General features: G+C 40.7%; 1 protein-coding gene across 1 annotated transcript in view; it reads left to right on the top strand.

Moving 5' to 3' along the window:
- The window catches only part of LOC136857974 (uncharacterized), a 120,369-nt gene that overhangs the window by 80,839 nt on the left and 13,786 nt on the right, over window positions 1-25,744 (top strand). The window contains exon 9 of the mRNA XM_067137126.2: window positions 20,332-20,475. Within this exon, the coding sequence (XP_066993227.2) occupies window positions 20,332-20,447 (116 nt within the window). The 3' untranslated portion in view covers window positions 20,448-20,475. The remainder of the gene's footprint in view (window positions 1-20,331; window positions 20,476-25,744) is intronic.

Raw genomic sequence — 25,744 nt, 5'->3', positions numbered from 1 at the left:
CTGGCTGTACGCCTCTGCATTCGGGAGATGGGACAGGGCTGGACCTCATGGCTGGTCCTAGCTGTTGGCTGTCCTGAGAATGGTTTTCCGTGGTTTTCCATTCTCCTGCACTAAGGCGAATGCCAGAACAGTTCCTAGTATAGGCCACGGCTGCCAACCCCCTCACCTTCTCCGAGCATCTGCTTCACCGTAACAAATCTCCCGGCCTGAGAGATGGCTTCATCATCTAAGAGGCCCGCCTCCTCCTTCAGGGGAGGAATTAAAAGATTTTAGTAGTAGTAGTGTGACCAGAAAACAATGTTTAACCGACTGGTCTGAAATATAAGGCTTCAGCGTACATTTTTTCTCTAAGAAAGAGTGTGATCTGCAATAATTCACTGATACTTTTGTGGGGCCCCACTGTGAATGATTTTATATTTGTTTTCAGGTGTTTTGCACACCTTTTAATTCACTATTTTTAATTGGAAAAGGTTTTCATATTTGTTCTCTCGTCTTTTTCATACTTGACGTAAAATGCACGCATTTCAGAAAAACATATTAAGTGTTTACATATTCATGTTGGATAGTTTTTATTCATGTCTTCAATAGTACATCTTCTCGTTTGCTTTTTTTTTTTTTTTTTTTTGCTAGTTGTTTTACGTCGCACCGACACAGATAGGTCTTATGGCGATGATGGGACAGGGAAGGGCTAGGAGTGGGAAGGAAGCGGCCGTGGCCTTAATTAAGGTACAGCCCCAGCATTTGCCTGGTGTGAAAATGGGAAACCACGGAAAACCATTTTCAGGGCTGCCGACAGTGGGGTTCAAACCTACTATCTCCCGAATACTGGACACTGGCCGCACTTAAGTGACTGCAGCTATCGAGCTCGGTCATCTTCTCGTTTAACACATTTTCTTTTCTTGTTCCCTGGAAAAATGCCTAACGAGGTTTTACTGAATAAACTAATCTCTGAAATCAGTCGTCCACTCTGCGCCATATTTTGAGGTGCAGTAGCGGCGATTGGGGATTAGAAGTGGGGGGGCAAAAAAATCTGCAGATAACAGAAAGTAGCCGGGTTGAGGGATATAACGGGCAGGCGGGGGGTGGGGGTACACATCAAATCTGAACAATAAAGCTACAAAAGTGATAAGTTTTTGATGGTCTTTGAGCGAATTTTGACAGAAAGGTAAAGGTTATCAGTTTACTAACTTAAGTGCGGCAATAATAGTTTTTTTGAGATTTTGATTCAATACTATACTTTCACCAAAGACACAATATTACACATATATTACAATTAAATAGAAGTACAGCGTGATTATAAAATTTAAAAAAATCATTTAGTATTTGACTACACTCTAAGAAACTAACAGACAATATTAAAGAGACTGCCAGAGTGACGAATGCACGCGGCAAGCAGGTGAATCACACCTCAGTGTCCACGACCTTGTTACCCTTCCTCATAACATTTGCAAAGTCTCTACTACTTGCTGTGGTGCTATACAAATCGGTTAGCCGCAATGAACAACATTTTGTGCATATTTTCAATAATAATTTTGTTAATAATTAAAAATTTGCACAAACTGTTTTTCAATAATTCCTATAATTCCTAGTTTCAACTGGCTAAAATGTAATAAAAATGTAATGTTTTCTCTACAAAGTGGGGGGGGGGGGGCAACACCCCCCCTCACCCCCCTTAGTTGCCGCTACTTTTGAGGTGTATCATATTCTTGCTTAATTTCGGCACAGTTTTAAAATTAAGTGATCGTTTACTTCAGCCTTTATTTTTATCGTGTTAACCATGTTATTTACGATTTATAATGAAAATATTTTCTCTTTCATTTCGAACTGTGCTTATAGAATACCAGTTGATGAATATTACTAATCAACTCTGCTATCACCTTCAAGTTTGAATGTCAACGAGAGAGCTCGCTAGTGCACATAGCGAAAAATCTATACTGATGATGATTGATCACATTCAATATAATTGCTGGAGTGCATAAATATTGATAATAGAAAAAATTATGCACGCTTAATCTCTTGTAATAATGGATGCATCAGTGATAGAGTTCTCGCTGTAACCGAAGGATAATACACAGTTTAATATTGGAATTTTCAGGGAGCAGAAAAAGGCTGTCGTTATAACAGAGTTATCGCTATATGCCGTACTTGCTATAGCGAGCTTCTACTGTATTTGCATTCAGCACCATTCTAGCAAGAATAATTGAAAAAACAACCTTATTCCAGAACTTGAGAGTCCATTGCTCATTTGGGTAAGTATGTAACATCATATCCAAACCATCATCCCCACCCATAAATTCATTGAATGTATGTATAATGTTTGGTTTCATTACCACCTTAGGGGGTCTGTTCTTCGTCGGTTTAGTGGTAGTCTTGCTTTCAGCAATGGATGCATGGACAAGAGAAAAATTGTATGTTTCTTAGATTTTTTTCTCCTGGTAGCCAGCTAGCAGGACCTCACCCTTTCTGAAGTACATAGCCTCACCAATAGCAAATTTACCTTTCAGTTCTGAAAGGATATCCTTCTTGTTTTTCCAGAGAGTACCAGTGAAGAATGTGTTCTTAGAAAACAAATGCTGGGCCAGATTAATCTTAATAAGGAATTGTCCATTACCACATGATAGCCCAAGTAGTTGCTTTTTGCCAGTAATTTATTCACAACATTTCATGTTTCTGTATATTTTTTATATTGGCATTGGGCTTTGCTCCACAGTAGCAAGAGAAACCCAAACAATAATGTAATATTGAGTCATACAGCATTCAGAATTTTACCCCTCATTTGTGATGTTTTTTGTTTGGAAGATACTGCAACAAAGAGGAATGATATTTTGTTCCAACAAGTGACTTGTCTATGCTAAGGTGTTGATGGGAAGTGTAATGTTGTCTGAACAAATTGTTGGTATGATCCACAAGAGGACTGAAGCAAGCACATGGGTCATATTTCTCATGGCTTGGTGGAAACAATGAATCATTATTTACAAGGTAAAAGAATTTCAGAATCAGCTGGAATCTGTTCCTTGGGAACATCTCTGAGAACCATGGGATGATTCGAGCATCATTGTTCTAGTATGAAGATATTGTCAATATGTGTAAATCCCATCTCTAACAATACAGCGATGAAACATTTAATTCCCTGTACAGTAACAGACTACCACTGCTTTGTGCAAGAATGTAGCTCAATTGTTGTTCTGACCTCAAGACTAGAGTAGCATATCTAATAGTTTCTGTCACCATTAGCTGACACATGGCCTGAGTAAAGAAGAGATAAAAATATGAAATAGGTTTTGCATTACAGGATGGAACATGCTTTGGACCTGGATTTTCCAAGTAGGTGAAGGTTGATAACAACTGTCACTTCCTAAGAAAACCTCCCAAAATTCAGATGTTTGGGGAGCATTAGCACTATCACCATCATCATCGTAATTGTTATTCTTATCCTCAGGACCATCATTTGCTCCATCAGTAAGTTTGGAATCCTCTGAGCTCTCAGTTATAATTGCAGTATTTATTTGCCTGGTTCCTGCCATAACTCACTACTATTGCTATCACAGTTATTGTCTGAGTCATTATTCTCAGAATCATTCTTATTAAAGGGTGACACATCAAAATACTCCACTAACTCATCATCCTTTGCAAACACATCATATCAGCATCATGTCTTGCTACCATTTTCACAAGCTACCCAGCAACACTTCATAAAACACCAAGTTCAAGTACTGATAAATCCCGAACAACAAAATGTAGTGACAGGCTACAGACAATAATGAAAATTCTGTGCCTTTATTATCCTACAACAACTAGCTTTCCTTCACATCAGTGAAATGTTACTCATCATAATGCACTAGCGAGAAGCGCATGATCACGCTCTTGGCAAATTTAGCAAGAGTTGGGAGGAGCACAATTGCACTCCTTGGGCCCTTTAAGGATTAAATGTACAGGGAAATAAATATTGACTTTTAAAATATCCCAAATAAATAGAGTTGAAAGCTAGCCATTTCTGCTGGAAATAGACACAAGATCTCATGATAAGTAGCAAGATATACTAACCTCTGCACAAGAGAGGTGAACAAATAGAGCAATCCTATTTACTGCTTAAGGAGAAGTTTTGATGCAGAATATGTCTATTGTTTTGTTCCAGTACCAGGTCCTTTGGTAAAAATTTGTGTGTCCCAAAATTGTGTACAGCAGGTTCCCTTTAATAATTTCAAAACTATAAAAGCTAACAAAAATATAAAAACCAACTTCAAAAGAGGAAGGTCTGAAGAATCTTGCCAAGTACCTTTCAAGGTTGGATAGTGCAATAGTGAGCGTCATGTGTATCCATCTTTTTTGGTGAAATCGGAGTTCAGAGCAAGTGGTAAATTAGAGTCAATCATTTTTAAAAGGGGATATGTGTCACTTTTATCAAAATGGAGATATTTGTGGATTCTTAATCTATATTTTTCTACATCTTACAGTATACCAATTCACCTACATTGGTAGTATTATAACTACATGCGGCAACTCAGAAAAGGATGTGGAAAATAGAATCACTCTACCCATGCAGCTTACGGCCATCTCTCCTACCAAGTTTTCTTGAATAAGGATCTCAAAATATATACAAAACTAATGGTGTGCCGAGCTGTAGTCACAACAACATTACAGAATTGATGTGAAACCTGGACACTTTATCGTTGCAATATAAAAAACTAGAATGCTTCCATCAGCAGAAATTTAGATCCATCATGAACAACAAGTGGGATGACTACATAAGCAATGTGGCAGTTCTTGACAAGGCATATATGAACAGCATAGAAGCCTTCAGCATCACTCATTGACTTAGATGGGTTGGTCACATGCAGCGTATGAATGATAGCAGACTGCCTAAACAACTTCTCTATGGTGATATCTGTCATGGCAAAAGGCCTCAAGGTGCTCCTTTGAAACATTATAAAGAGCAGCTTAAGAAGACTATGAATAGCACCAACACAAATGCTAACAGCTGGGCAACAACTGCACAAAACCATGTTCTTTGGCGCGAAGCTACAGCAGAAGGGGTCTCACTATTTGAGCAGGCAAGTCGCAGACAAGAAAATGAAACCCATGAAAAGCTGAAACAATGTCAGATCCAACCGTGACCTCAACCCACCTTTAGATGTGAACTGTGTGGCCGTATATTTCATGCGAAGATTGGATTGAACAGTCATCAGTGACATTTCCACAGAACTAACAGACGTTAAAAAAAAAAAAAATGAAATGGCATATGGCTTTTAGTGCCGGGAGTGTCTGAGGACAAGTTCGGCTCGCCAGATGCAAGTCTTTTGATTTGACTCCCGTAGGTGACCTGCGTGTCATGATGAGGATGAAATGATGATGAATACGACACATACACCCAGCTCCCATGCCAGCGGAATTAACCAATTATGGTTAAAATTCCCGAGCCTGCTGGGAATCGAACACGGGACCCCTGTGACCAAAGGCCAGCATGCTAACTGTTTAGCCATGGAGCCGGACAACAGACTTTAAGATGACTTGCAGGAAAAAAACGTATACTCGGAAACGAGTAGCAGCCGATGACAGTAAAAAGATGATGTAGGTGTATTATCCTACAAAACCATTTTGTATGCCTTGAAAGTATGGTTAATTTATTTATTACTGTATGTGCTGCACATGCCTCCTTCTAACATTGAACACATAGAACCTATGCACTTTGCCAAGAGCTGCTATTCTATGATTTGAAATTGTGGGATGGTACAGAGAATTTAAATACCAAAACAGTCTTCTAGGTAACATTACTGGTAGAGTTTGTGAATGGTTTAATGTCATATGCAACCAGTTAATCAGCTAACAACTGGGTAGTTCCAACTTAACCACATATAAAAGCTTACCCATCAGGATTGAGTTCCAATCAATGGAAAGAAGTTAGATGTTCTAGCAATCCCTTCTCCTTATGTTGCTGGTTATGATTCTGATGATCTGTAATGGTTGGGCAAGATCATGTGTGAAAGATGTCCAGCTACAAAGAGAAGACAATGATGAAGGAATGGTAAGAGTTAGGTGAAAGACACAAACATCACATGTCTGTAAAATATTCATTGAAAATACAGTTTTATTAATGTGACAAAAATATAAACTAATATGACTAGGAACCAAATTGAGTGATTTTTTATGATTTTTGCTGCATTCATTTGAGTTTTTCTATATAAATGAATATTATTTCTGCTTATCAGTCTTGCCAGGGATGAAAAAGAAAATGTGCAAAATGACCAAGATTATGTATGTATGTATGTATGTATGTATGTATGTATGTATGTATGTATGTATGTATGTATGTATGTATGTATGTTCCAGAAAATTTCTCAACCAAACTTGGTACACATATGACTTACTATATGCAGCAAAATACTGTGTGGGTAAGACACCCCTAGCACCCCTAAGGTTGGGGGTTAGTGACATGTAAAAATCATCAAAAATGACCAGTGTTAGTGTTGAATCCATACTTTTCAGGATCACTGAGATGAACTGTTACAGTGTGATGCTGTATAAGTTCAAGTTTGGCCTCCATCAGCATGTGTGTCAGAAGGGGTGAGAAAGAAAAAGTCCAAAATGACTGAGATTAGTACTGAATTCACAGTTTTTGTATTTGCTAGGCTAATAGGTGACAGTCTCAGTGACAGTAGGAATTGTATAGGTAAATAATATCCATAGCAAAAGCAAAGCAAAGTCATCTCCATACAGTCCATGAAGTCCCTTGGAGTGGTGGAAGAAAAAGGATTCCACTATCCGTAACCTCGGAACTTGAAAATGTGCAAAATGACCGAGATTATGTATGTATGTGTGTGTATGTTCCAGCAAAGTTCTCAACCAAACTTGGTACACATCTGACTTATTATATGCAGCAAAATACTGTGTGGGTAAGACACTCCTAGCACCCCTATGGTTGGGGGTTAGTGACATGTAAAAATCATCGAAAATAACCAATGTTAGTGTTGAGTCCATAATTTTAAGGGTCACTGAGATGAACTGTTACAGTATGGATGCCGTAAAAGTTCAAGTTTGGCCTCCTTCAGCATGTGTGTCAGAAGGGGTGAGAAAGAAAATGTCCAAAATGACTGAAATGAGTATTGAATTCAGTTTTTACATTTGATAGGCTAATAGGTGACAGTCTCAGTGACAGTAGGAATTGTGTAGCAAAATCAAAGCAAAGTTTTCTCCGTACAGGTCATGAAGACCCTTGGAGAGGTGGAAGATAAAGGATTCCACTATCGGTAACCTCGGAACTTGATGGGATAGAGTGGTTAGCTCTACGCCCGGCCACCTTTGTCTCCAGGAAGTAACCTGGTACTCATTTTTGATGTAGGTTGAGTGAACCTCAGGACCATATGCACCTCTGGAAATGGAAATCCTGTTTCTTAAATTTTTCGACTTCCTGATGGGGAATCAAACCCACGTCCTTCCGGATGAACTGAGCACACCTTTACCACCTCAGCCAGGCAGTTCCTCATATCCTTGACACAATATGTAAATACAATTAATTATTATTATTTATTTGAAAGGATCAACTACTTCTCATGTCCGCCTACGTAGAGTAACGGTTAGTGTTATTAGCTGCCGTCCTCGGGGGCCTGGGTTCAATTTCCGGTACTGCCAGAAAATTAAGAATGGCAGGAGGACTGGTATGTGGTTGGAATGATACATGCAGCTCACCTCCATTGGGGGTGTGCCTTGGGATGAGGACACAAGTTTTTTAACTAATGCCCACACAGTATGGGCTGCCACAAGGATGTTCCATGTGAAACAAAATAATCTAAAACTAAAAATTTAAAATAAACACACAACAATAACTCTGAAACTACAAAATAATTTGTAAAATATCAATCAATTTCACAATTAATAAATCTACAAAAATTCACTTGACACATAATTAACAGGTAATACAAATTCTAAAAGAAAACGTTCATAAAAGTATCCAGGCAGCACAAGGAGCAATCTTATATCAAGACACGTTATCTGACCTATTTATAATGAATTCTGCAGAGTAGCACTGGTCCTGTAGTCTATATATTTAGAAAGTTTACTAAAAGGAGCTTTGCCAATTCTGTCTGTACAAAGTACACATTTTTGATTGTAAGGAAGGATGTTGTTATTTGAAATAACTTTAATATTTTGGTTTCAGTATAAAAATAGAATAAAATTTATTTATAGTTGATTAGTATTGTGAGAGAAAATGGAACAAAAAGGTTGAAAATGGACTTTAAAAAAAGTAGATTGATATTGCACCTTGTGTATCAGGGTTTATTAAAATTTTAATAGAAATGATATTTTTCCTGAATTAAAAAGAGATAATTTATTATGTTGGTTAATATGGTATCATTATCAAGAATAATCTTATGAAATCCAGTTCTCTAAACCCATTTCTTCTCACCGCCTGATGGGCTCGTTTCCGCTTTCCAGCTTTGTCAGGACGGGTACACCCCTACTGATGACTCATGCTCTTGGAGACCTGTCCACATAGTTTTTCCATCACTTACTCTTAAGTAAGGTAGTGAAGGTAATGGCCATCTCAACAGATCTTCAGACTTGATTCAAGAAGTATAGGTTAACACAAAGCCTAGGAAACATGGGAAAAGAGAAGAGTCAAGAGGTTAAAGATGAATACATGTAGTAAAAACTAAGGAACACAGGATAACTATAAAAGAAAAGATTGAACCCACTGGGTCAATATAAGTAATGAAAAGGAACATATGAGTGCCAAATCCAATCATATTCCTTTATTTATATGGTAGCCTACTTGATATCTTGATCAAGTTAAAATCACTTACCAAATAAAAGTACAGTATATGTTAATTTCAACTACAAGGCACAGGAAATAATGAATTTTAAAATATATCACCTTAGCTTGCCTATGATGAGGTATCAAGGTTTCATAACTCTGTATGCCACCACAACTTTAGGTTTGGCCTTTTATGAAAAGTTTGTACACCCCTACTGATGACTCATGCTCTTGAAGACCTGTCCACATAGTTCTTCCATCACTTACTCTTAAGTCAGATAGTGAAGGTAATGGTCATGCAAGGAAGGCTTTCTCAAATTCAAGAATATTCTGGAGAAGGGTGAGTAGAAAACATTCCTTTCCTTCACAAAGAAGGAAGAGATGATTGAAGTACTGTTTGAGGAAAGAATACAATAAACCCTTGGGACTGTGAACATAGTTCATTCTGTGAATGTACTTGTAATCCAAAGCATTCGTATATCAAAGCAAATTTTCCCATAAGAAATAATTGAAACTGGATGAAAAATCAATCAATCACTACTGATCTGCATTTAGGACAGTTGCCCAGGTGGCAGATTCCCTATCTGTTGTTTTCCTAGCCTTTTCTTAAATGATTTCAAAGAAATTGGAAAATTTATTGAACATATCCCTTGGTAAGTTGTTCCACTCATTAACTCTCCTTCCTATAAATGAACATTTGACCCAATTTGTCCTCTTGAATTCCAACTTTATCTTCATATTGTGATCTATCCTTCTTTTAAAGACACCACTCAAACTTATTCGTCTACTAATGTCGTTCCACACCATCTCTCCATCGACAGCTTAGAACAGCAGCTCGTCTCCTTTCTTCCAAGTCTTCCCTGCCCAATTTTTGCAACTTTTCTTTTAAAACTCTACTATTTTGCCGGAAATCACCCAGAACAAATCGAGCTGCTTTTCTTTGGATTATTTCCAGTTCTTGAATCAAGTAATCGTAGTGAGGGTCCCACACACTGGAACCATACTCTAGGTGGGGTCTCACCCGAGACATATATGCCCTCTCCTTTACATCCTTACTACAACCCCTAAATACCCTCATAACCATAACCCTTTATTATCAATCATATTTATGTGATTACCCCAATGAAGATCTTTCCTTATATTAACCCTCCTAGGTTCGTACAATGATCCCCAAAAGGAACTTTCACCCCATCAACGCAGTAAGTAAAACTGAGAGGACTTTTCCTATTTGTGAAACTCACAACCTGACTTTTAACCCTGTTTATCATCATACCATTGCCTACTGTCCATCTCACAACATTTATCGAGATCATTTTGTAGTTGCTCACAATCTTGTAACTTATTTATTACTCTGTACAGAATAACATCATCTGCAAGCAGCCTTATCTCTGATTCCACTTCTTTACACATATCATTGATATATACACAGACTGACAGAGCAAATGCAACACCAAGAAGGAGTGGTCAGAACTTTATGCCAATTGCAGGGTAGAGTGACGTCACTGAGGTATGCTCATGATGTGAAATGCGCCGCAGTGCTGCGCACGTAGCGAACGATAAATGGGACACGGCGTTGGCGAATGGCCCACTTCGTACCGTGATTTCTCAGCCGACAGTCATTGTAGAACGTGTTGTTGTGTGCCACAGGACACGTGTATAGCTAAGAATACCAGGCCGCCGTCAACGGAGGCATTTCCAGCAGACAGACGACTTTATGAGGGGTATGGTGATCGGGCTGAGAAGGGCAGGTTGGTCGCTTCGTCAAATCGCAGCCGATACCCATAGGGATGTGTCCACGGTGCAGCGCCTGTGGCGAAGATGGTTGGCGCAGGGACATGTGACATGTGCGAGGGGTCCAGGCGCAGCCCGAGTGACGTCAGCACGCGAGGATCGGCGCATCCGCCGCCAAGCGGTGGCAGCCCCGCACGCCACGTCAACCGCCATTCTTCAGCATGTGCAAGACACCCTGGCTGTTCCAATATCGACCAGAACAATTTCCCGTCGATTGGTTGAAGGAGGCCTGCACTCCCGGCGTCTGCTCAGAAGACTCCCATTGACTCCACAGCATAGACGTGCACGCCTGGCATGGTGCCAGGCTAGAGCGACTTGGATGAGGGAATGGCGGAACGTCGTGTTCTCCGATGAGTCACGCTTCTGTTCTGTTAGTGATAGTCACCGCAGACGAGTGTGGCGTCGGCGTGGAGAAAGGTCAAATCCGGCAGTAACTGTGGAGCGCCCTACCGCTAGACAACGCGGCATCATGGTTTGGGGCGCTATTGCGTATGATTCCACGTCACCTCTAGTGCGTATTCAAGGCACGTTAAATACCCACCGCTACGTGCAGCATGTGCTGCGGCCGGTGGCACTCCTGTACCTTCAGGGGCTGCCCAATGCTCTGTTTCAGCAGGATAATGCCCGCCCACACACTGCTCGCATCTCCCAACAGGCTCTACGAGGTGTACAGATGCTTCCGTGGCCAGCGTACTCTCCGGATCTCTCACCAATCGAACACGTGTGGGATCTCATTGGACGCCATTTGCAAACTCTGCCCCAGCCTCGTACGGACGACCAACTGTGGCAAATGGTTGACAGAGAATGGAGAACCATCCCTCAGGACACCATCCGCACTCTTATTGACTCTGTACCTCGACATGTTTCTGCGTGCATCGCCGCTCGCGGTGGTCCTACATCCTACTGAGTCGATGCCATGCGCATTGTGTAACCTGCATATCGGTTTGAAATAAACATCAATTATTCGTCCGTGCCGTCTCTGTTTTTTCCCCAACTTTCATCCCTTTCGAACCACTCCTTCTTGGTGTTGCATTTGCTCTGTCAGTCAGTGTATAAGAAACCACAAAGGTCCAATAATACTACCTTGAGGAGTTCTCCTCTTAATTATTACAGGGTCAGATAAAGGTTCACCTACTCTAATTCTCTGAGTTCTATTTTCTAGAAATACAGCCACCCATTCAGTCACTCTTTTTTCTAGTCCAGCTAATTGTTTACGTCGCACCGACACAGATAGGTCTTATGGCGACGATGTGATAGGAAAGGCCTAGGAGTGGGAAGGAAGCAGCCATGGCCTTAATTAAGGTACAACCCCAGCATTTGCCTGGTGTGAATATGGGAAACCACAGAAAACCGTCCTCAGGACTGCCGACAGTGGGGTTCCTTCGAACCCACTATCTCGCGAATACTGAATACTGGCCGCAATTAAGCGACTGCAGCTATCAAGCTCGGTTCTTTTCTAGTCCAATAGCACTCTTTTTTGCCAGTAGTCTCCCATGATCTACTCTATCAAATGCCTTAGATAAGTCAATCACAATACAGTCGATTTGACCTCCTGAATGCAGGATATCTGCTATATCTTGCTGGAATCCTACAAGTTGAGCTTCAGTGGAATAACCTTCCCTAAACCCAAACTGCTTTCTGTCAAACCAGTTATTAATTTCGCAAACATGTCGTAGTATAATCAGAAAGAATGCTTTCCCAAAGCTTACATGCAATGCATGTCAAACTGACTGGCCTGTCATTTTCAGCTTTATGTGTATCAGCTTTTCCTTTTTTTTTGCTAGGGGCTTTACGTCGCACCGACACAGATAGGTCTTATGGCGACGATGGGATAGGAAAGGCCTAGGAGTTGGAAGGAAGAGGCCGTGGCCTTAATTAAGGTACAACCCCTGCATTTGCCTGGTGTGAAAATGGGAAACCACGGAAAACCATCTTCAGGGCGGCCGATAGTGGGATTCGAACCTACTATCTCCCGGATGCAAGCTCACAGCCGCGCGCCTCTACGTGCACGGCCAACTCGCCCGGTACCCTTTCCTTTATACACAGGGGCAACTATAGCAATTCTTCATTCATAAACAAATAGATACTTCAGATATTGTACTATATCCGAACCCATTGTCTTTAGTACATCCCCCAAAACCTTTTCAATTCCAGCTGTTTTTCTAGTTTTCAACTTTTGTACCTTTGTGTAAATGTCATTGTTGTCATAGGTAAACTCTAATACTTCTTTAGTATTAGTCATCTCCACTGTCTGGACATTATCCTTGTAACCAACAATCTTTACATACTGCTGACTGAATACTTCCTTGCATACACACTCCCCTTGTTCATTAATGATTTCTGGAATGTCCTTCTTGGAACCTGTTTCTACCTTAAAGTACCTATACATACTTTTCCATTTTTCACTAAAAAAATTTGTATGGCTGCCAATTGTGCTTGCCATCATGTTATCCTTAGCTGACTTCTTTGCTAGATTTAATTTCCTAGTAAGTTCCTTAAATTTCTCCTTACTTCCACAGCCATTTCTAACTATTTCTTTCCAACCTGCACCTCCTTCTTAGTCTCTTTACTTCTCTGTTATAATATAGTGGATCTTTACCATTCCTTACCACCTTTAAAGGTACAAACCTCTTTTCACATTCCTCAGCAATCGCTTTAAATCCATCCCAGTTCTGTTTACATTTTTATTTACCGTTTTCCACCGATCATAGTTACTTATTTAAAGCTCCCTCATGCCTGTTTTATCAGCCATATGGTACTGCCTAATAATCCTAATTTTAATCTCTTCCTTTCTTTCACATTTATTTTTAATTACCACAAAAGCAGCTTCGTGATCACTAATACCATCTATTACTTTGGTTTCTCTATAGAGTTCATCTGGTTTTACCAGCACCACATCCAGAATATTCTTCCCTCTAGTTGGTTCCATCACCTTCTGAATCAGGTGCCCTTCCCATATTAACTTATTTGCCATTTGTTGGTCATACTTCCTGTCGTTTGCATTACCTTCCCAATTGACATTTGGTAAATTGAGATCACCCGCTACGATCACACGTTCCATTCCTTATCGTTTCCCACATAGCTGATTATCTTATCAAATAATTCTGAATCTGCATCTGTGCTACCCTTTCCTGGTCTGTACACTCCAAAGACATCAAGTTGCCTATTATCTTTCTAAATGAGCCTTACCCCTAGAATTTCGTGCTTGTCATCTTTAACTTTTTCGTAGCTTACAAATTCTTCTTTCACGAGAATGAATACTCCCCCTCCTACCATTCCTATACTATCTCTACAATACACCCTCCAGTTCCGTGAGAAAATTTCTGCATCCATGGTATCATTTCTCAGCCATGATTCAACTCCTATTACAATATCTGGTAAGTATATATCTGGTAAGTATATATCTATTAAATTAATTCTATTCCTTTCTTTACAATGCTTCTACAGTTCAGCACTAACATTTTTATGTCATCCCTACTTGACTTCCAGTTCCCTGTTCCTTTATCATCACTCCCTAGGCCACTCTGTTTCCCTGAATCACCCTATAGCCCTTTTAAACAAATTTCCTAACTTATATGCACCACTGCAGTTTAAGTGAAGTCTATCTGAGTGCAGATCCATATCTCCTACCCACCCATTAGGATATAGAAATCTCACTTCATGTTTCCCACATACCCACTACATAGTCTCATTTAAATACCCAATCACCTTCCAGTCAGAATTGTTGGAATGCTGTGATTTTCTCATAAAAATTAATAATGTCATACATATATATCTTGTGTTAGTTGTAAGAAACCTACATTAAGGTTATGTGTTGGTAACTCAGATGTATTATTCCTTGAAGAAATTGAGTCAATTTGTCTACCATGTTTTTTCATTCTTTGAACTGCTAGATTTGTGTGATTTGTTGTTGTTGGCAATAGTTTGCAATAAAAGATGTGTGTGATGAAGCTAGTGTTTTTGTCATAAAATCTGTTTGCCTGAACTGGTGTTATGAGCTGAAATGAAGAGATATCAACAGGTTATGAGCTCAGAGCGCCAGAGTGCCACAGTACATTCCGGAAAATGTAAGATAAAATGGAGTAACGTGAATTAACGGATCGAGCGAGTTGTGACATTATTAACGGAAAAAATGGTGACCTCGTGGACCGGAGAAGAAACACTGAATAGGAATGTGGCTAAGCTTACAGTGGAGAACTATTTTTCGTGGGCATTGAAGGTGAAACATGTTGAAAGATATGTGGGAATCAGTTAGGGTATGAGGATACGCCAGGTTGTCAATTGCCTCAGACAGAAATGAGACAACGAGCATGAAACAATGTGATTGCATTAGTGGTTATTTTCAAATATGTGGGAGAAAATTTTGTAAATGACACTGCAGATACTGAATCAGCGAAAAAGGCTAGTGAATGGCGCTATGACCTTGAAACAGTTAATTCATTTTGTGAAGCCCAAGGATATGAATGTACAAGAATATTTTGCAAAAATAAATCAACTGTGGAGGAGAACGAGTAAAGCTAGATACGAGTTCACAGATCAACAAGTGGCAGGAATGATCATCGGAAATCTTACAGAGGAATATGCAGGTTCTATACCTTCCTTGGAAGCTGATTTGGCAAAACTGACAATCTCAAAGGTGAAGGCAAGATTACTCACTGTGGGAAGCAGAAAGAAACTTCAGAAAAATGGAGGAAAGGCTTATAACACTGGAAAACATGAGGAGGATGAAGCTGAAGCCATGACTATGTAACAGAAACGACATATCAAGAAAGAAGATGTGGGACAAGGAAAACAGTGTAGTTGCTACAATTGTGGTAAACAGGGACATGTATCTAAATATTGTCGCAGTACCCAAAAGTGCTTCAATTGCGGTAAGTTGGGACATTATTCTAAAGTATGTCAAACAATAAAGAGTGACAAATCATCACAGGAGAGTAAATCAGTGAATGCGAATGGAAAAGAGGTAAGCTTGGAAATTATACATGTAGTGGATAAAGCAATGAGCATGAAAGTTTCTGTATGAACTGAGAAAATTAGAGATTGGCTGTTTGATTCACGTGCATCCCATCATATGTGTCCAACAGAGGAGATGTTTATAGACATGTCAACAAATATGACTGGGAATGTAGAAATAGGAGATAACAGTAAGCTGGATATTAGAGGTGAAAGTAAAAATGTCAACAGGATGGACAATTACATTTACAGACGTGTTGTATGTGCCAAACTTGGGTGCAAATTTAATATCCGTTGGTAAGTTAACCAGCAAAGGTTTCAAAGTAGGATTTCCAGGTGAGAAAGCAGCGATTGTATATAAGAATGGAGATGAAACCCTGTTTATTGAAAACAGGAGGAATGATGTATGTGTAGTATAGTTAGAGGGAAGAAATGATATTGTAGCTGTGAGTGATTGTGACCAAGTGTTTATTGATAAATTCTTTGTGAACAAGTCTGCAGCATTTCTCTCTGATGCTACACATACAAACTCAATGAATCCCTTTTCTATTAGTTCTCTAGGTACATGATACATGATGTAAATATGTTTTGACCTTTCACTCACATTATTGTTTTTGCTTAATTTAATTGCTGCTGCATTGTCAGCAAAAACTTTATAGGGTGTATCCATAAACCATTCCAGACCTAGCTCTGATAGCAAATCTTTCATCCAAGTTACTTCTCGAGATACCTCTGCCATTGCCATGTATTCAGCATCCATGGTAGATCTAGCAATACAACTCTGTTTCTTACTATACCAAGACACTGCTCCCCCTGCCACTGTGGTTACATACCCACTCACTAATCTTCTTGACTCAGTATCTCCTCCCCAATCTGCATCACAGAATACTTGTACGGACTCTTCACAATTTCTAAAACATAACTTTAAATAGTACCACACAGATATCTCATGATATGCTTCACCTCTTTCCAATCTCTAATCTTAGGTTTTTGACAATTTTGGCTAACTTTACTTATCACAAACACAATGTCAGGTCTAGTATTACTTGACAAATATAGCAAACTTCCTACCACACTGCGATAGATGGTACAATCAAATTCCTGCTCATCATTTTCAGCTGCTGTATACCCGCTTGGTAAAATAGTCTTTCTCGGTTTACAGACACTCATAGAAAAAGGAAGGGGTGGGACGAGGAGAGAGACTGCGGCTAGGGGAGAGGGTGGGGCAAGGGGAGGGGTCGGAGAAAGGAAAGGGGTGAGGGGGTGTGTGGGGGAGAAGGGGGGATTAAGGTGGGGCTGAAGGATGTGGGAAAACAAATAGCTGCTGTGGTAAGGTGCTGTGAATAGTATGAAAAACTGAATTATGACTTGTTGGTTTGACGTTTGCTTGCCCCACCCTCTCCCCTTGCCCCGCCCTCTCTCTTGGTCCCGCCCCTTCCTTTTTCTTCGAATCTCACAACCGTTAGTATGAGGCACACAACAATAGGCCACGCACCACATGCTGCAACGAGAAGTAAGTCTCATATAACCTATGCCATTTGACTAACATGCTCTTTCCTTCAGTTCATTACTTTTATCTATCATTTATTCAGGTTAACTGCATGGACATTGCAATGAATTGCAAATTTATACCAGCCACAAGTTAAGAATGTGTCAGTTTTAACAATATCTTCGTGTACCGCCCTGACAATGTCCAACAGCATTTCAGCATGATTTTAACAACAAGCACTATGGGAACATTTTAACATGATGCAAAGAATTTAGAGCCTAATTTAATTTTGTCATATTTTACACATAGTTCATCCCAGCTTTTTAATGTCAATTGTGTGTTTGTACATTTGTTTTAGTTATTAGATGTATTACATTAAGGCTGATGATGGCCAGCCAAGGCCGAAACTAGTCCCTAGTTTATAAATGTCATTCAAAAATTGCATATTATAGTATTGAAAAGGTGGACCATTACGACATTAGTTTAATAATGATTATTGTGATCACAATTCAATACAGATCAAAACCATGACTACTTAATGTTTTTGTACATGTAGGTCATTTTAAGGCTTTTTATTTGTATTAATTGATTCTTTAAAATTGTCTCACATCTGTTACTGATGATGGTACCACAGGTACCGAATGAATGAACTTTGAAAATACCATACAAATGTCAAGTCTTTGTGGTTTCTGGTAAGTGCACTGGTAAGTGATGTATTTCCTAAGTAACTAACCATCAGCCCTGCATTTCTGAAACCATTGGTTATTGTTCTGCAGTTGTTTGTTTACGAGTGTGTAGAGTACATATAGCAATTGTCAAAATGTCTTAATATCAATTAATGATTTTCATTCCGTGCTGATATAGACAATACAGCAGCTACACAGCAGCAAGCAAGCATCTGTGGCAGTCAGCCAGAGCATAGCTCACAACACCATCAGACACAGCGTATGAACAAACAGGAAATTCCACTTGTCTGTTTATTCAGATTTCTGAGGCTGGCACACCAACAATACCATTTGGCAGGGCATTCAGTGAGGATTAAATAACCGGTTGAAGAAACTGGATTGTGCAGATCATCTCTGTCTTCTTGCAGAATTTTTTTGGGACATGGCAATCAAACTGAATGACTTAAAATATAGACCATTATAACAATTCTAGATTGACTCTAGATGGAATTGATATAGATAGGGTAGGGGAATTTTGCTATTTAGGAAGTATGGTCTGCCGGGATGGAGGATGTAGATGTGGTGAGTCATATAAACAAAGTCAAATGAGCTTTTACATAGTTACGACCAATATGGAAATCCTCTCACATTTGCATAAAAATGAAGTTTATTATATTCAACTCAAGTGTTAAATCTGTTTTATTGTGTGGAAGTGAGACCTGAAAAGTGACCAAAGACATTTCCACAAGGTTACAGACTTTTATAAATTGTTACTTGAGATACATTATGAGAATATGGTGGCCAAAGACCATCTCAAACAATGACCTTTGGGAAACCACAAGTCAAAGTCCCATACAGCAACAGATAATGAGAAGGAAATGGAGGCAGATCAGCCACACCCTGAGAACACCACAAGAAAGTATCACAAGTCAGACATTGAACTGGAATCTACAAGGTAGTTGCAGGCTCGGCAGACTGAGGATTACCTGGGAAAGACCCATAGACAGACAGATAGCTGGAGTCAACAAGACATGTAGAGAGGTGAAAGCATTGGCAGTAGATAGAACGAGCTGGAGAAACTTCATTGAGGGCCTATATTCCATCTAGAAATCAAAGGAAATAAGTCAAGTAGGGCATGTATATACACTGACTGACAGAGCAAATGCAACACCAAGAAGGAGTGGTCAGAACTTTATACCAATTGCAGGGTAGACTGACGTCACTGAGGTATGCTCATGATGTGAAATGTGCTGCTGTGCTGCGCACGTAGCGAACGATAAATGGGACACGGCATTGGCGAATGGCCCACTTCGTACCGTGATTTCTCAGCCGACAGTCATTGTAGAACGTGTTGTCGTGTGCCACAGGACACGTGTATAGCTAAGAATGCCAGGCCACCATCAACGGAGGCATTTCCAGCAGACAGACGACTTTACGAGGGGTATGGTGATCGGGCTGAGAAGGGCAGGTTGGTCGCTTCGTCAAATCGCAGCCGATACCCATAGGGATGTGTCCACGGTGCAGCGCCTGTGGCGAAGATGGTTGGCGCAGGGACATGTGGCACGTGCGAGGGGTCCAGGCGCAGCCCGAGTGATGTCAGCACGCGAGGATCGGCGCATCCGCCGCCAAGCGATGGCAGCCCCGCACGCCACGTCAACCGCCATTCTTCAGCATGTGCAAGACACCCTGGCTGTTCCACTATCGACCAGAACAATTTCCCGTCGATTGGTTGAAGGAGGCCTGCACTCCCGGCGTCCGCTCCGCTCAAAAGACTACCATTGACTCCACAGCATAGACGTGCACGCCTAGCATGGTGCCGGGCTAGAGCGACTTGGATGAGGGAATGGCGGAACGTCGTGTTCTCCGATGAGTCACGCTTCTGTTCTGTCAGTGATAGTCACCGCAGATGAGTGTGGCGTTGGCGTGGAGAAAGGTCAAATCCGGCAGTAACTGTGGAGCGCCCTACCGCTAGACAACGCGGCATCGTGGTTTGGGGCGCTATTGCGTATGATTCCATGTCACCTCTAGTGCGTATTCAAGGCACGTTAAATGCCCACCGCTACGTGCAGCATGTGCTGCGGCCGGTGGCACTCCCGTACCTTCAGGGGCTGCCCAATGCTCTGTTTCAGCAGGATAATGCCCGCCCACACACTGCTCGCATCTCCCAACAGGCTCTACGAGGTGTACAGATGCTTCCGTGGCCAGCGTACTCTCCGGATCTCTCACCAATCGAACACGTGTGGGATCTCATTGGACGCCGTTTGCAAACTCTGCCCCAGCCTCGTACGGACGACCAACTGTGGCAAATGGTTGACAGAGAATGGAGAACCATCCCTCAGGACACCATCCGCACTCTTATTGACTCTGTACCTCGACGTGTTTCTGCGTGCATCGCCGCTCGCGGTGGTCCTACATCCTACTGAGTCGATGCCGTGCGCATTGTGTAACCTGCATATCGGTTTGAAATAAACATCAATTATTCGTCCGTGCCATCTCTGTTTTTTCCCCAACTTTCATCCCTTTCGAACCACTCCTTCTTGGTGTTGCATTTGCTCTGTCAGTCAGTGTATGTATGTATGTATGTATGTATGTATGTTTTTTGGAATTCTTGCCTTGTGAAAGTATTTCTGCAAATTACTATAATATTAATATCATAATGATTTTTATTTTGCTTTCTTGTTAAGGGAAAACAAAGGAACAAGTTCTGAATCCAGTCTTCCCAATGCTCCCTCACGCTGGCTTGCATTCTTTCTTCTGTTTAGAAGTATACATGTTGAGCCCCATTTATATACAAGGGTAGAAAGTGAAAGTGAATCATCAAAGACAAGGTAATTAAATGTAAAACAACAAATGAATATTGCATGTTATGCTACTTTAATGTTAAACTATTTCTAGCTGGGATGTTGCTTGAGAGTCTGAATAACTGTACTGAATTCAAAGAAACTTGGATAGATATGACTGATATTTCCTCCATATAAAAACAGCTACAAATAAGTAAATGTTTACTAGACTTCTTCATTCTCAAACTTCAAAGCAATCTATAAAGATAAACACTGTCACAAAATAGGAAACAAATAAATATAAAGGAAGAGTAGTAAAAATATTAACAGAAGGTTCAAATGTTTATGTGCTATCCATTGTTGCTACTCCAACCACTACTCTTATACCTTCATATCTTCCACACAATATAAATAACATTTGTTTGAGCGCCAGTTGCTTTTTTAAGAAAAACAACAAAATTCGGTAGAGCATACCTCTTATATCAATTATCTCAAGGCGTGAGGTGATAAACTCACATATTTGGCAATATACAGGGATATGGATCAGGACAATATTAAATTACCGTTGTATTTCCACAATTGAGGATTGTACATGGAGCTGGAATCACTTATTATAATTAAGACTGAGTTTATGACTATAATTTACATCACAATGAACAATCATTGATGTCTTTTAATTTCACAAAAAATGTATATAGTGAGATTTGCGGTACTAATAAAAGGAAAATTTAATCTAAACAAAAAAAGCTATTGGCATGAACTTGAAGTGAGATGTGATATCGCCGCTGATTACATTCTTCTTCATGTTATGAATGCATAACATGTCTGATGCTTTAATTACCTGATGTCTGCATACACCGCTGTTGAACTTGAAATTCTTGGGAAAACCTATGAGCTGAAGTCGGGAGCCGTCTGCTCTTATCTTCTTCTATAACAAGGAGTTGGCCTACATACCATGTACGCGTGTAGGGAGCTCCAATGTAATTACGTCCACTCAATATATTATAAGTAATTGACAATATTATTGAAACATCTTGTGAAGTCCATCCTCACAAGAAGATGATGTTTCTTTATCAGCATAGTACCCGTCTCTGCTCGGATACAACCACCACTTCTAGACCTCCTCGATTATTACAAGACCTCTTGAAAACACAACTCTTAGCTCTGACCATCACTCTAAGACCACTTCTTCCATTTGATACATCTGACTGTTACATATGATCTGAACGATATGATCTGAATACCTCTCACCACCGTTGCATCGACTTTTATAACCTTGCGATGACGACTCATCTCCCTACTCTCTGTTCATCCCTTCCACTTCAACATACAGTAGCTGGCGAATACTGACACTTGGTCGCAATCACGTGCCCACGCACTGATGTCATCAGTCAAGTGTTGTCTAAGCGTGCCCAAGCGGATTGCAGATGACTTAGTTCCATGCGTCACTGGGAAATCTACTTGCACATAACATTCTCAGTTAAACATAGCCTCGATTGCAAAATACCATGCCAGCTCATCTAGCCAGAGTTACAAGCCACAGCCTGACTATATGAAACCAACAAATCTCACTTACTACAATACAGAATAATTACAAACAAATTTCACTTAACCTATGATTAAATACAATAATATGCATGATGCCTAATTATTACAGTCTAAATGATGAGAAAACAGAATATAAAATCTAATGAATAGGTTTAATAATAATAATAATAATAATAATAATAATAATAATAATAAATACTGAATTGAATCTGTAACCCTGTTTTACGGTTACACCATCATGTAAAGTCTGTCACTAATGTTACAAGGGTCATGCCCAAACTAATGCATTATATTTATATTGATAATTTTTATTCTAATTATTTGTTACTTTTACAGTATATTGCTATGTCCTTTAGACACATAATGTCACTTCTCTATATAATCTTTGCCCAATTCACCTGTCATACACCACCTCAAAGTGAGCGCTTTATGCCTGCATGATAAAATCCAGCCTGGCATATCTAAACTGCCGTGTCATAACCTCTTTCTACAAAGCAAATCCTTCAGTTTACCAATGATAGTAATCAGAGAGTGCCAAATCAGGGTTGTAAGGTGGGTGTAGCAATGTTATCCATCCTTGTCCTTGGTTTTCTGACTGATGTGCAGTTGGGCATTGTCATATAACAGCAAACTATTCTACCAATATTGATGAGGTTAAATAAGTTAAAAAAATATATTGACTAGGTGGAAAATTATACTAATTTTTTCAAGTTATATAACATAGTTTAATTATATAATAATACGGAACCGTAATGAAATTCATTTCATGTGATGTGGTTAAATATGATACAGATGAGCATGAAATTTCTTTAGGGTAGCCACATGTGCATTGTAGTTCAAGACCCTTCCTTGAGCCATGATCAGATCTCAGAATATGGAAGTCACTTTTTTTGTTGAAGACTCCACTTCATATTTCTTGTTTTGGGTGAATTCGCAAGATTCAACTCCACTGATTACCTCTTTGTATTCAGTTCAGAATGGTAGAGCAATATTTCATTAAATGTTACAATTCTTGAAAGGAGGTCATCATTATTTTCGTACCACACCAAGAGTTTGCTGTACACAGTCTTTCTTGTTTCTTTGTGAGCAGTTGTCTATATCCTTAGGACTCACCCAGAGCAAACCTTTTTCTGCCCAAGCTATTTCAGTGTTTTGTACACGCGTTTCCCGAAGTCCCAGCAGTTGTGACATTTTGCTCACAGTTATGCATCTGTTGTCCGTAACCATGTCGTTACCACTAGAAAGACCATATCAGTCATTTTGACTAGTAAGGAAGTTTTAATGCTATATAAATCACACGGATGTTAACTTGAATACATTTAATGACTTTTAATGAATTAAAGCAATGAAATTTCCTCAAAAAGTCAAAGTTATATCATATACTGTACTGTATATGGGGAGAGTTTAACTTAAAGGACCTCCACCAGTTATTATGATCAGTGGATATTTTGAGAGTTTAATGTCTCAAAACTAATCCTCTTGCAACCTACGAGAACATGATGATAACAGCAGCATGTTATTTTCATGCTGCCTGTCCCTACCTTGCAGCAATAAATGTTTCATGCCACCTGTATTATTATATCTTTGTCGCAGCTGCCTTCTTTCAATTTTACTTGGTTGTTGAACAGTATGTTATGTTGACATGTTCTATGTATTACAGTCAAGCTAAATATAAAATTATAATCTGCTGTTTTATGAAATTCAACTTAAGCCTCTTTAAAAACTGTTAACACTATCATCAACCAGGTTATGAATGTAGAGAAACATAAAAAGAACAGGGTTCACAAGCTGTTGATTGTCACATAGCAGGATGGTACACAAACAGAAAATAACTTTATAGAATCATCTGGCACAAGAACAATGGAAAATTTTGGTCACATTAGATAAAGTGTATGTCTATCTAAGAGACTGCAACAAACCCCATGTGATTTACTATCGGGCAAAAGGTGAAGAAGGTCATAAAAAATGGTACTCAGTATGTACAGAAATTCTTTCCAGGGGATTTACGGTTATCGCTGGATATTGTTATTATATATATATATACACTGACTGACAGAGCAAATTCAACACCAAGAAGGAGTAGTCAGAACTTTATGCCAATTGCAGGGTAGACTGACGTCACTGAGGTATGCTCATGATGTGAAATGCGCCGCTGTGCTGCGCACGTAGCGAACGATAAATGGGACACGGCGTTGGCGAATGGCCCACTTCGTACCGTGATTTCTCAGCCGACAGTCATTGTAGAACGTGTTGTCGTGTGCCATAGGACACGTGTATAGCTAAGAATGCCAGGCCGCCGTCAATGGAGGCATTTCCAGCAGACAGACGACTTTACGAGGGGTATGGTGATCGGGCTGAGAAGGGCAGGTTGGTCGCTTCGTCAAATCGCAGCCGATACCCATAGGGATGTGTCCACGGTGCAGCGCCTGTGGCGAAGATGGTTGGCGCAGGGACATGTGGCACGTGCGAGGGGTCCAGGCGCAGCCCGAGTGACGTCAGCACGCGAGGATCGGCGCATCCGCCGCCAAGCGGTGGCAGCCCCGCACGCCACGTCAACCGCCATTCTTCAGCATGTGCAAGACACCCTGGCTGTTCCAATATCGACCAGAACAATTTCCCGTCCCGTCGATTGGTTGAAGGAGGCCTGCACTCCCGGCGTCCGCTCCGCTCAGAAGACTACCATTGACTCCACAGCATAGACGTGCACGCCTAGCATGGTGCCGGGCTAGAGCGACTTGGATGAGGGAATGGCGGAACGTCGTGTTCTCCGATGAGTCACGCTTCTGTTCTGTCAGTGATAGTCACCGCAGACGAGTGTGGCGTCGGCGTGGAGAAAGGTCAAATCCGGCAGTAACTGTGGAGCGCCCTACCGCTAGACAACACGGCATCATGGTTTGGGGCGCTATTGCGTATGATTCCACGTCACCTCTAGTGCGTATTCAAGGCACGTTAAATGCCCACCGCAACGTGCAGCATGTGCTGCGGCCGGTGGCACTCCCGTACCTTCAGGGGCTGCCCAATGCTCTGTTTCAGCAGGATAATGCCCGCCCACACACTGCTCGCATCTCCCAACAGGCTCTACGAGGTGTACAGATGCTTCCGTGGCCAGCGTACTCTCCGGATCTCTCACCAATCGAACACGTGTGGGATCTCATTGGACGCCGTTTGCAAACTCTGCCCCAGCCTCGTACGGACAACCAACTGTGGCAAATGGTTGACAGAGAATGGAGAACCATCCCTCAGGACACCATCCGCACTCTTATTGACTCTGTACCTCGACGTGTTTCTGCGTGCATCGCCGCTCGCGGTGGTCTTACATCCTACTGAGTCGATGCCGTGCGCATTGTGTAACCTGCATATCGGTTTGAAATAAACATCAATTATTCGTCCGTGCCATCTCTGTTTTTTCCCCAACTTTCATCCCTTTCGAACCACTCCTTCTTGGTGTTGCATTTGCTCTGTCAGTCAGTGTATATACATATATTGTTTCTCAAACGGCCAAATTTAATACCTTATACTATCAAACTAAGGAGCCTCCGTGGCTCAGGTGGCAGCGCACTGGCCTCTCACCTCTGGGTTCCATGGTTCAAATCCCGGTCACTCCATGTGAGATTTGTGCTGGACAAAGCAGAGGTGGGACAGGTTTTTCTCCGGGTACTCCAGTTCTCCCTGTCATCTTTCATTCCAGCGACACTCTCCAATACCATTTCATTTCATTAATCATTCATTAATCGTTGCCCCAGAGGAGTGCGACAGGCCTCGGCAGCCG

The sequence above is a fragment of the Anabrus simplex genome, chromosome 1 (assembly GCF_040414725.1).
Source record: "Anabrus simplex isolate iqAnaSimp1 chromosome 1, ASM4041472v1, whole genome shotgun sequence".
Classification (NCBI taxonomy): domain Eukaryota; kingdom Metazoa; phylum Arthropoda; class Insecta; order Orthoptera; family Tettigoniidae; genus Anabrus; species Anabrus simplex.
This window is presented reverse-complemented; position numbering and strand designations above follow the sequence as displayed.